This window comes from Athene cunicularia, assembly GCF_003259725.1.
Source record: "Athene cunicularia isolate RWA chromosome Z unlocalized genomic scaffold, athCun1 chrZ_part1, whole genome shotgun sequence".
Taxonomy (NCBI): Eukaryota; Metazoa; Chordata; class Aves; order Strigiformes; family Strigidae; genus Athene; species Athene cunicularia.
Window position 1 is genome coordinate 15,770,799 of NW_020799142.1, and position 12,925 is coordinate 15,783,723.

Below are 12,925 nucleotides of genomic sequence, written 5' to 3' on the forward strand. Positions count from 1 at the left end.
TTGTAACTCATATATATGAGTATATATATATATATATATATATATATATCTATCTCTGCTAAACCTTAAATATATATGCTAAACCTTAAATAACATTAGAGTAGCACAAAAGCAATGAAAATTCCTGCTGAAACCTGCAACTTGCAACTCAAAAAATTCACTGTAGGCAAATACAGGAGAATTAAAAACAGAGTCATACTGGATTTATGTCAGGAAAATTTGTTTTCATCTTGATTGCTGCCATATGCCATATATGATAACTGAAAACTCCCCCTGTCCCCAGTGGTCCTCTGGAGGGGTCTGACTCCATATCCTAAGTGCTACAGATGTTACTCTTAAGCTCAACAGCCCTTCAGCCTACTTGCATTTACAAGACTGTATTTTTTGGACATGGCTTCCAGTAGCAGATTTTGGTACCAGAGCAAAGGAAGCCGTCTTTCCCTTTCTCCCCTAGAGTGTGTCATACTAGCACCTTGCCCATACATCACCCCATGGTGTGGGTGAGGTTGCCACAGCAACATCACACACTCAGTCACACACCCTATAGCTACAGAAGTGTGTCAGTTTGAAAGTTTTACTAGGTTCTGGGATGTGGTGCCCAGCCATCTGCAGTTACTCGTCCATCCAGTGCTCACAAACCTGCTAGTAACCCTTAATGGGGTTGCTTTTGGTATTTTCACCTCCGTCCTTTGGGATGAAATCTTCGCAGGTCGGTCTGGGCAGTCAGTCACCTGCCCAACTGGCAGAGCAGAAACCAGCTGGTTCATTAGCCATCCCATAGACATGCCAGGCAGTTGGGCAATAATTAAATTGATACTTACTTTTCAAAGAATGTGTAGAGCTGCAGTAGTGAGTAACTGCAGAATAAAACTGGAATTAACTATAGTGCATCGTAAAACCTGATTTTCTTTCTGTTGAAGCAGTGTGATAAGTTTTCACTAATACCTAACTTACAACTCTGCTCATTTTTTCAGACATGGAGATGACTTGATTGTGACACCATTTGCTCAGGTAGGCACAATTTTGCCATATTTCTTACACAGTCTTGCAATTTAAAGGCTAAATGTCCAAACCATCTGTTTTCCGTCATTTATAAGATATATTTGCTTGAAATAGGAAAAAACTGTTTGAACAGAAAATCATAAACTTCTCACTCTTGTTATCTATACCTCAATGCTTTTTTATTATCTGAAAAGTTGAAGTGCAACAGCACGATAAACACCTTTGACTGATCTCTTCAAATATCATAGCAGACAGTCATGATAAAGATAAAGACAAATCTGTGCTGTTACTCTCCTGCTTTTTACAATTACTATTTCTCTTTTTGAACATCTTTGATTCATTCAGTACAGGGTAATTTTTAGATATGAGGTGAGTTTTACCCAGAATACTGACATTCCTTTATATAAGCATCCCTATTTGTTTGTTTTTTTCCATCCAGTTTCTGTTTTATAAAATACCAGTTCAAAATTCTATATCATTTAGATCTCCACAATTTAGAAACTCCACAATTTTTAGCAGTAGAACTGACTTACCATGTATGAAGAGTTAACATTGATACACCTTAAACTCAGGATGATAGGTTTTACCCTGTAATAGATAGGAATGAAAGTTAATTTGGTGCAAGTACAGGAGGAAAAAAAAAAATCTGGCAGTCATATGTGAATAAAGGTAAATGGAAAGAGAAAGACTGTGTCACACAGCAGTCTAAAATAAAAATAAGGTGTCCAACTTCAGTATGAATATGCAGGTTGCTTTGGTCTAATAAGCTGTTAAAACAATTATTATTAATTTAATAAGTTATGATACTTTAAATTATATTGTAAAAGGATACGGTGTTTGTAAGACTCCCTCATCAAGTCCTTAGTATGAAGAATACCATCATCTTTTCTTAGCAGAGAAAAAATTAAGCCAGGGCTTTTTCTAAGAATACTTTAAGATCTCTCGAATGCTAAATATACTTCAACAATAATGGGAGAGTAGAAATTACTAAAAAAAACAAAGGAAAAAAAAAAACAGTAAAACCACTTCTGGTTTTAGTTCCTCGGGAAAAATAAAAAACCCTAACTCTTGAGCGCAGTAGAAATAGAAATTGTATGGTGGTCAGGCAATCCAATAATATTTACTATAGCTGAGTTCATGTTCACTGACATCTGAATTTTTATTACAAATTATGCCACAGATATAAGTCAATTCAGTATGCCTGGAAAACCAGCAAATATTACACCCCATTTACAGATTTTTATTTTTTTTTTCCTGGTTCAAAACACCCTATTTGTTTAAAGGGCAGTTTTGGGTTCTTGTTGTTGCTGATCAATGTGCTTCAGCAATTAAAGGAGGAGCAGTTGAATGTTATTGCTACTTGCATCAAGGTGCTGTAATTGATTATTTGAGAGCTTTTAGTATTTCAGTGCAAACCCTGTTAAATCAACCTGTTTTCATCTGCATTGAACAGAAGAAAGAGCACTCACATGGTGAGTTTTCACATATCACATTCCCTGACACAGGGGGAATTGAGATGCAGTGGAGCGAGTGTGCCTAATAGAGGAGAAGTGACATTTGATTAGACTCTTAGGAAAAATGTAGCCCTTATCTAAAAATGATTAGAATATGCAAAATCCCATCTCCCAGTGTAGCCTCCTCACAGACTGTATCTGCAACTATGCACAAGGCCGGTGCCTCTGAGTTATGTTACCAGTATTAGGACCTCACTCAGGACTTCAGAAATTAGATCCAATGATCCAGCACATTGTCTGTGCATCATACAGACTGCCCTTTTAATATCTTCCTACAGCAATATTTCATCATGTAGATGCATTTTTTCTGTTGCAAACAACAAAAGCACTGTTTTAGTCCATTCGGGGCTTCCTAGTGGCAGTAGATCATGGCATGTGGAACACGTTCCAGTTATTTCAAACCATTTGTATATTCTTCAGTTGATCAGGAGGTTTGTTTATCTCATCATGAGCCACCTGGTAGTAATAGTTCCAATTTCGGCACTTCAGTTTCTATTCAGCACATCACCATGGTAGTGTGGCTGCATTTGTTAACTGGGGGCAGGGTGGCATGCTGTGTCCCCCACATAGAATCTGTCCCCAAGACAAAATAATTTACTGTTTTTACCAGAATGGAATTTTGTAAGCAAAAATTAAAAAATATATCATAAGTATATTGTTAGTTGCACTTCCCTATAATACAAAGCAATTGCTGTAATTTTTCTTAGAATTACACTTTTCAAAATAAAATAATTTGAAATGTAACAACAAACTCTGTAGGGTTTCTATAATTAAAAAAAAAAATTTTGTAATTAACTTGCAACTGTTCGTATGTAACATGATTTTGAAAATAATATTCTTTACTTAGCAATTAAACCTGAAGAGGTTTGCAGGTGACTGGTTTATCTCTTAAATCTTACTCTAGAAACCCTAAGCACAAGTGGAACCTCTGTGGACAGAGAAACTGTCACTTAAACCAAATTATAATGAAAAACTGAAATACTATTTTATGTAATTATAATAGATTTATAAATATTAATAGCTTTATACAATAAATCAAGTTGTTTAGCTCCAGTGTAGCCAATGGCCAGAGTTTTTGTTGTCACTTTTACACTCATTTCTATGTACGTGGGGATGCCTTGCACTTGCAGAAACTGTTGAAATACGTGCATGTATGCTAAAGCAGCTGTGATGCTTGTCAGGTACTAGACATTTCACTCCTGGACCTATAAAACAGTTATGTCACCTCCCAGATGAACAAATAAAGGACATCATACAAACCACTCAAGTCTGCTTTCTGAAAAAGGGGGGATTCATACTATTTCAGATAGTGGAAGAATCTGATCAATGTGTATAGTGGTGAGCACAGTAGAGAGACTCCGTCACAGTTCATCAGGGACCTGATTGTGGGTCCAGCAAGACTCATCAGCCTCCCCTCGTAACTGGTCCTGAACAACCTCACAACTTGCACACTTCTTTCCCCAGCACCCCTGGTGCTAAATGTCAAGTTATTTCAGATGCAACACGTACCTCAGCGAGGTTCATGTTTTCACGTGGCATCATGTCTAGCCTACTAGACTTTCTGAAACTCAGCCTCATACAGCAGGTACAGAGTCATTAGTAGCAGTCCAGCAGAGCCAGAGAAAATAAGCATGATGTACCTGAGATCACTCACCGAGGAGTCACTTAGCTACCTTCATACATGCTCCCAGTTCTCAGTGCACCTGACTATATGTCCAGTTTAAGTCCAGCAGGGCTTACTGAGTAGGAACTTGCAGCCAGGAAAACCAACCATTTTTTCATGGCCTGAGACAGCTCTGTGTATTTTTCTCTGATAATGCTAGCACATAGAAGCTGCCTCAGCATCCTGGCACACATAAAGTGAACCCAAACCCAGGAAGATTGACCAGATTGGACTGCAAATGGGCTGCAGTCACTAAAATGTTGCCTTAACTAACATTTTTCAGTTTGTGCTTTCCTTCTCCTTTCATCTTTAACACTTCGTTTCCTTTTACAATATTTTCATACTTATGCAGTTTTTCTTTATGTATACATTTTTTAACTTCTGAATGCCAAGATCTTCTTTCCCCTTCTGCTCAGTTCATGCCTATTTTCCATCTGTGTATATCCAACATCTAAATACAATATTTGTTAGTTTCACTGTACCCTGGGCATGCAAATTTGATGTCATATATAATTATTTTTATTCCATGCTGAATGCAAAATACGTGCGTTTGCCTCATGATCTTTGGAAATTAAAACCTAATTAAATTAATCTCATCTAATAAGGCAACAATTTTTTTTAATTATTATTATTTTTATAATCTTAACTTGTTTAGGAATTATCTGCAATAGCTTGAACACTCCAGGTCATTATTATCTCCTGAATATTTTCTGTTACAAGCTTTCACTAAATCCTCCTTTTCTCTCCAGCCTCCTACCTGCTTCCTACCCTCATGTATAAACTTAAGGGACTATGAAGAGAGGGCTGTTTCCTCTGCAACTCAGACCTCTAGAACCCAAATTCCCATTCCCACCTTTATTGTAAATTATTTATTGTAAATTCCCATTTACAGGTTCAATAGGGAACCAGCCCAATCTGGGCTGAGAAACAACCATGGGCAACTCCTGCAAAGATACACCAGTGATGTGTTGCTGCTTTCTCCCATTCCTAGTCTGGTTCAAAAAACCTCATGGTTTCTCTCTGACATAGCTGAACTGCCTCCCCCTAGTTGGAGAGGTGTATCTTATTATCCTTACATGGTACAGTATTTGTTGTATTTATCCAGCTGCCTTCAGGAGTGCCTATTTCACTTATAAGAAAACACACCTCTACTGCCTCCGCTAACTGCTGTCTTGCATGAAATTAAGTCCAGAAAGGAAGCAGTTCATTTATGTTGTCTTTCCCAATGTGCAAATCTTGTAAGAACCTGCAGACATTTCCCACCTGCTTAGGTGATACCTTCCTCTTACTCTGACCTTCTGCACTCAGTCCCTAAGTTAACTGCACCCCTTAGAGGACCCACTTTTATCTTTCCTGGCAGTCTAGACAATCTCTTTCCCTTTGTCCTTTGAGGTTTGTGGGGTCAACTGCAAATAGAAGATTCTGTAATCATTTCTCATGCATGAAGTATGAAACTTGAATAGGCTATTATTTTCCAAACTTAAATGCTTTTACAGTCATTTTAAAGAACTAAGTAGTATTCTGTGAAAAACGTTCCTCCTCTTCAAGTAAGTCTGCCTTTAAACAAATAATGAGTTGTTTATGAGGAAAACAAAAAAACAAAAAACTTTTGCCCTTGTATTACAGACACATTATTGTTAAATAATGGTCAAAGGCTTCAAACAAACCAACCCTGGAAACCTTTTACAATTGTTTTGCAATGTCCTTTACTTTTTCTTTCAGCACAGTGGAATGGAGATAAACAGTCTCACCTGTGCAGAAATTTAGACTGAAACCATTTTGTCTGTTCCAGGTGCTGGCCAGCCTGCGTACTGTACGGAATAACTTTGCTGCATTAACCAATTTACAAGATCGGGCACCCAGCAAGTGAGTGTTAATTTTTAGCCACTGAACTTTTTGCAATGATACTTTTTAAATGTGAACTAAGAATAACAATTAGATGTTACAGATTTCAGTCTGTGCCAACAAACCTGCATAAAATATGGGGATGAGTAATGAGTTTATTAATCCCCTGAAGATGCTATACTTGATAGCTGAGACAACAGCCCCCTTGACTACTGCTTGCTCTTGCATTGCTGTCCTTGCATAAACTTGGAGTGGTTTTGTGTAATTTATATGATTTTTCAATAGATTAGTCATATGTCAAAGATCATTCAATGATGATTATTCAGGCAGAGTCTGAGTCTTCCAAATGAACCAAAGTGAGAAGACAGCTACACTCATTGTGAACTACTCACATGATCTGAACCTAGAACTCTGTCTAACTCATCCAAGATAATGACACGCCACTTATCCACAGTAGTTCATGATTATAAATGAGACATTTTATAATCTTGCTTCAGTTGTGTTACAGTGTCATAGGTAGCATTAACGTTAGTTACACTGGCAAATTCTGCAGTGGAGTCATTTCCCTCACCCAAAATGTGTGTCTCTCGAACTTAGAAATAATTAGCATTCCAAAGACAGCTGCCTACTGTTGCATATACAGTGCCACTAAAAGATATTTCTAGCCCCTTTGGTTGGAATATGCAGACCTTACGTGGCCCTTGTTTGCAGTCATCCACAAATCCCAACACAGCTCTGTCAATCCAGCAACTTCTAGCTTTCTTCAGTGGGCACAGCAGTCCACTGAGATTATTGTGAAAGGTATACTCACAATAATGTGTGGAATGTGTATACAAAATAATAGAGTGAAAAATACTTTTTTTAAAAAAGTATTTCAAGTGAGAGAATGTGGGAAGTGCACATTAGAGCAATGTTAGAGTATGTTAGAGTAATGATAACTATGTATACAAATCAAACTTCAAGCTAGGTATGAATAGGCAGGTTTTTAATGAACTAGTAGATTCCTAAAATATGCCTATCTTGGAATCTGCAGTGAGTTTTCAGGGCCAGTTGTGAATTCCCTTCTACACTAGAAAGAAATATCTGTTCTAAACAAACTTTTTCTTTGGCAATGCCAACATATTCCATTCTCAAATAATTTCCCAAGGAAATATATTTTGTGTTACATTTTTCAAGGATTCAGTCATCTGTGAGTTTATCGGGCTTATACTTTTTTCCTTTTCTTTTGAACAGACGATCACCAATGTGTAACCAACCATCTATTAACAAAGCAACTATAACAGGTAAAAAGAGTTAATATGACTAAAATTCCTCTGTGAAATCATCATGGGTTTCTAAATTTAATATTTATTTATAAAAAATTCTCATTGAAAACTGCATTAATAACCTTATATTGTTTGCTATCCTTATATCTCTTTTCTTAAAGAAGCTTTGATTCGTGTGATGACTGAAATTGGTGAATTTTGGTGTTGTATCATGTTAGCATTCTGATTTCTGTCTTATTCTGGTTTTAATTTCTTCACATTTTTTTTTCCTTAGATGCTAGTGTGTGACGTTGTCATGATTAACTTCATTAGTAACTTTTTTGCAACGACATGTAGTAGAAAGAATTGGTATGAGGAATACATCAATCTTTCATTTGGGACATGGAGTTCTATAGCTATACCAAGGCAAAGTCTTTGCATTACAAGCCCTTAAGCAATGAGGAAAAATTTTCAAAACTGACTTTTCTGATTTAGGACGGTAAAATCTTTCTCAATAATAATTGTATGTGCATCAGAGAAAAATAATTCCTTTGTAAAAGACACTATGAATTCTAAAGAAACATTAACTTGAAAACAAGACTGGCATTGTAAGTTACATGACACTTCTGAAAAATTTACCCTGCAGTACTTTTGGTTATTGCTGTGACAACTTGGTCTTGGACATCTTTATGGGAACACACTTTATTTGATCTTGTATTTTTTACATCACATTAATCCATGTTTTTGTACTGTGTTATTTTCCAGGTAGGTACATTCTCTATGGTGAGTTGTCAGACTGAAAGAGTATCTGCTTTTCCTTTTCAGGAAAGTATACAGACACTTACTAAACAGGAAGTTTATAAGTTAAGCCAAAAACTTAATGATTCCAGATTTTTCAAAATAGCTCTTGTCTTTTTGATTGTATAATAGATTTGTAACTCAAAGAAATGGTACTTCAGATATTTTGAGGAGAAGAGCAGTTTTGTCTTGTTCAATTGTTTCTGTCTTTAGACTGGAATATGTCAACATTGTTAGTTTTTTCACCTAGCCTTGCACAGTATCCACATTACCTCTAAAAGACCCAGTCTTGACAGTTCTATATAATCTCATTCTCCTAGGAAACTTTTATGTAATCTGAGCATTTGTGTGTAGGGCTCATCAGGGAACAGAGGGTTAAATATTTATATCTATTCTATAAAGATAAAAGCATCCTTAGTTAAGTATGTTCAGCAATCATACTTAAATCCATGTTAATTAAATAAATAGGAAGGGGAGACAGATAAATGCTTAGATCAATTATAATCATAATCCTTTTTTAATGTATTCCTTTAAGAAGTAATTTTGGGCATTGGTTTCACATTACTCTCCATGAGACAGTTATTGATAGATTTTACACCTATTTTTAATAGTGGGATTTGTCTCATACAATTCAGTCATCTAAAGCCTCTTATCTTAACTGGAGATAGAGATACTGGAAAATGGGGCTCTTTCTTTGGTTCCAAGGGACTAACTTTAGAAAGCGTCTATAATACAGTAAAATCCCTGACAGTAAAAGAAAATGTGATATCCAGAAGAGAAGATACACATGCATGTGAACACACAGCAAGCCTACCTTACCTGTTCTCCCACAGTTGCTTGCCTGAGATCAGCTTCTTTCCTCCATCAGGAATAGCTGCTCAGAACCAAGACACACTCTGCTGGAAGATGCTGTTACTCTTTTTAAATTACCCCTGATCTGAAGGTTTCCATTCAGTTAACCCTCAGACTGCAGTCTACATGTCGGAAGCAATAAATAATTTGAAGTTTTAATGTTTAGAAGGAAGGTGGTGCAGTCAGTGTTGCAATTAATCTAGAAAATGCTTCTGTGCAAAGGAATTTAAAGGAAGCAAGAGAAGGCAAAGAACAGTAAGGATAATTTAATCTAATTTAGTTTAATCTGATTTCTCAGACATACTGCTGGAATTGCTGTGCCCAAATTATGCATTGAACTGGGTGAGCTAGAGTCTGTGTTCATTGGATGTAAGGGGCTAAAAGACTTTAATGATACAGGAAAGGTATTAAGCCACTGTAAAGCATGAAAATGGTTACAATTACTTTTGACTGTTGAATGGAGATTGAGGCTAGATACTGTTTTGCCTGAATGGCTTTGCCCATTCTTAGTCATAGACTTTTTTTATTATTATTATTATTATTTCCATAGCAGCAGATTTCATGGCATAGGCACAGAACTATGCATAGGTGCTTTCTTGGGACATATAAAATCCTAGTAAAACATGTTGCACCACAGCACTATGCCAAGAAGGAAGATACATTACTGTTCCTCAGGAAAAGATTTAAAACCCTTTCAGATGTTACTAAGCTTTTAGAATTCATCTGGGAATGTTTGAAATGTAGCTTGTGCAGATCTTTCCTGCTGAGAAATCCTCCTGGTCATGCTGTTCTCTGAGGTCATGTCATGGAGTATCCAGAACAATACACCAGACAGGTAGAGCTCCATCACATCATCCAGATGGCTCAGCTAGCAATCTCAGTGAGAACCAATCACCAGTGTAACAAACTAGGTGACTGGAAGACACAGTGTCACTAAACTATGTCAATGCCAAACCAGAAATAGACACTTAAAAATGAAAGTTTAGTTTGCTAATCTTCCTGGAAGAAGTGTCTTTGAGAAGACTCCAGCTGAGGAAAAGGACAATCACAAAAAGCAGAAGTACTGCAGAAGATACGGGGAAAATGACAGAGAAAAAGGGATTTGGTAAATCCGAGTGATTAAGATAGCAAGAGCAAAATTATCCCATTTACTATTTTAAGAATTCACCCTGGGAGAAGATGCATTGGCATGAAAGTAAGAAATTGTGGAACTGAGAAGTAAAGCAACACAGGAATTGAATGTACAGACAGTTGCTAAGGACAGGGGCTCCAAAGAGTAGGATAGTGGCAGGGGACCCTTCTGAAAGCATCAAAAACTCACGGCAAAACAACAAGACGAGAAAACAGAAGCCCAGGGAAGGGGGACAGTCTCGAGTCACCTCCTCCCAAAGTGGGAAGAGTGAGCTGGGAACAAGGGCAGTGTGGACTCAGGGTGGGTGGAGACCAGAGTGACAGCACCCCACACCCCTCACAGACAAAAGCAGCCCCCAGGGAGCGTAGGAACAGGGCAGGCAAACAGGGCACAGCGTGGCAGAAGGCTCTGGCACAGCAGTTCTTGTGGGCAAGTCATGGCACAGTCCATCTGGGTCTAGAACTTATCTGGGTTAGTTTCATCTTATCGTCCTCCATGAGTAGACTGCACCATGGTCTCCCTTCGAATCAATACCACCACCAGAAAGAACATGGTGACCCAGATGGAGCTGCCACACAAACATGCCGTGGGCCAGGTCCCGGGCTGCAGGGAGTACCTGAGCCTGTCCGTCCTGCCGGAGGGCAGCAGCAATAGCACCTGTGTGCGCTGCCATCAGCTGGGTGACCTGCTCAGCCTGGTGCCAGAACTCAGAGATAAGGTTGAAAGATTAAGAAGTATTAGGAGTACAAAAGGAAATTGATTGGTGGAGTAACACCTTGGCACCCATGAAGCAACAGGAGCAAATGGAGGCTCCAAACGAGGCAGGCGATCCCTCATCCTCTTGATACCAGGCAGAAGGAGGGGACCTGAGAGATGGGGGAGATTGGAAACAGATCCCTGCTCAGGGAGGTAGGAAAATCCCCTCCTGACCTCTCTCACCTTCCATGGTGCCACTTCACAACAGATTTGTGGCCCTGGAACTTATGAATGAAGCAGAGAAGGACAAAGAAAATGAGTCAAAAAAGGTGGAAGATGAACAGTCCACCAAGACTGGGTCACCCTAGACCATGTATTAAATCCAATACTAGAAAGAACCCCAGAAGAGTCATTGTAGTGGGTGACTCCATTCTGAGGGGTGTCGAAGGCCCCATATGCAGACTAGACCCACTTCATAGGGAAGTCTGCTGCCTCCCTGGGACCTGGGTGAGGGACCTCATGTCAAAACTCCCCACTCCAGTGAGACCCAAGGCCTACTACCTTCTCTTGGATTTCACGTAGGTAGCAATGATATTACCAGGAGAAGTCCTAAATCAATGAAGACAGATTTCAGGGCCTTGGGGAAACTGGATAAGAGGCTGGGGGAACAAATTATATTCTCCTCCATCTCTTCAGTTGTGGGGATGGATGAAGAAGAATACAAGAGAACTCAACAGATGAACTTGTGGCTCCAAGACTGGTGTTACCCTCAGGGCTCTGGATTTTTCAGTCATGGGTTGGAATACAGGACGCCAGACTTTTTGGCATCAGATGGGATCCACCTGTCCCATAGAGGAAAAAGGATCTTGGGGCAGGAGGTAGCTGGGCTCATTGAGAGAGCTTTCAACTAGACTTGAAGGGGGAAGGGGGCAAAACATCAGCCCATCTGAAGTGCAGGTATACAGTGCACACAGCATGGGTAACAAACAGGAGGAGCTTGTAGCCATGACAAAACAGGAAAATTGTGATGTTGTGGCTATTTCAGAAAGATGGTGGGATGTGTCCCATGACTGGAGTGTGCCAATTGATGGCTACAATCTCTTTAGGAGTGATAGACGAGGAAGGACAGGCAGTGGGGTGGCGCTGTATGTTTGGGACTGTTATGATTGCTTTGAGTACAAGTGTAGTGAAGACAGGGTGGAGTGTCTTTGCGTTAGAATCAGGGGCAAGGCCAACAGGGCAGATGTTGTAGTAGGAGTCTACTGTAGGCCACCTGACCATGACAGAGGGGTGGATGAAATATTCTATAGGTACTTAGGAGAAATCTCATGATCGCTTGCCATTGTTCTCATGGGAGACTTTAGCTTCCCATGTGTCTGGTGGAAATACAACAAAGCAGACCAGGACCAGTCTCAGAGATTCCTGGAATGTGTGGGAGACAAGTTCCTGACACAGCTGGTGAGTGAACAGACCAGAGAAGGTGCCCTGGTGGACCTGCTCTTTATGAACAGAGAAGGACTGGTGGATGATGTGGTGGTTGGAGGCCGACTAGAGCACGGCGATCATGAAATAATAGAGTTCTCTATTCTTAGAGATTCCAGGAGAGGGAGCAGCAGAAGTTTGCAGTTGACACTAAGTTGGGTGGGAGTGTTGATCTGCTCGAGGGTGGGGAGGCTCTGCAGAGACCTGGACAGGCTGGAGCCATGGGCTGAGGCCAACTGGGGGAGTTTCACTAAGGGCAAATGCCGGGGGCTGCCCTTGGGCCACAACAACCCCCAGCAGCGCTACAGGCTTGGGGAGCAGTGGCTGGAGAGCTGCCAGTCAGAGAGGGACCTGGGGGTGTTGATTGACAGCCGGCTGAACAGGAGCCAGCAGTGTGCCCAGGGGGCCAAGAAGGCCAATGGCATCCTGGCTTGTGTCAGCACTAGCGTGGCCAGCAGGGACAGGGAAGGGATCTGACCCCTGTACTCAGCACTGGTGAGGCTGCCCCTCGATTCCTGTGTTCAGTTTTGGGCCCCTCACTACAAAAAGGACATTGAATGACTCGAGCGTGTCCAGAGAAGGGCAACGAAGCTGGTGCAGGGTCTGGAGCACAGGTCGTATGGGGAGCGGCTGAGGGAACTGGGGGTGTTTAGTCTGGAGAAGAGGAGGCTGAGGGGAGACCTCATCGCCCTCTACT

The 12,925-nt window shown here is 40.0% G+C and overlaps 1 protein-coding gene across 1 annotated transcript in view; it reads left to right on the forward strand.

Moving 5' to 3' along the window:
• PDE4D (phosphodiesterase 4D) overlaps positions 1 to 12,925 on the forward strand; it is a 658,904-nt gene that overhangs the window by 541,603 nt on the left and 104,376 nt on the right. The window contains exons 5-7 of the mRNA XM_026865784.1: positions 975 to 1,011; positions 5,972 to 6,045; positions 7,258 to 7,307. Coding sequence (XP_026721585.1) covers positions 975 to 1,011; positions 5,972 to 6,045; positions 7,258 to 7,307 — 161 coding nt within the window. The remainder of the gene's footprint in view (positions 1 to 974; positions 1,012 to 5,971; positions 6,046 to 7,257; positions 7,308 to 12,925) is intronic.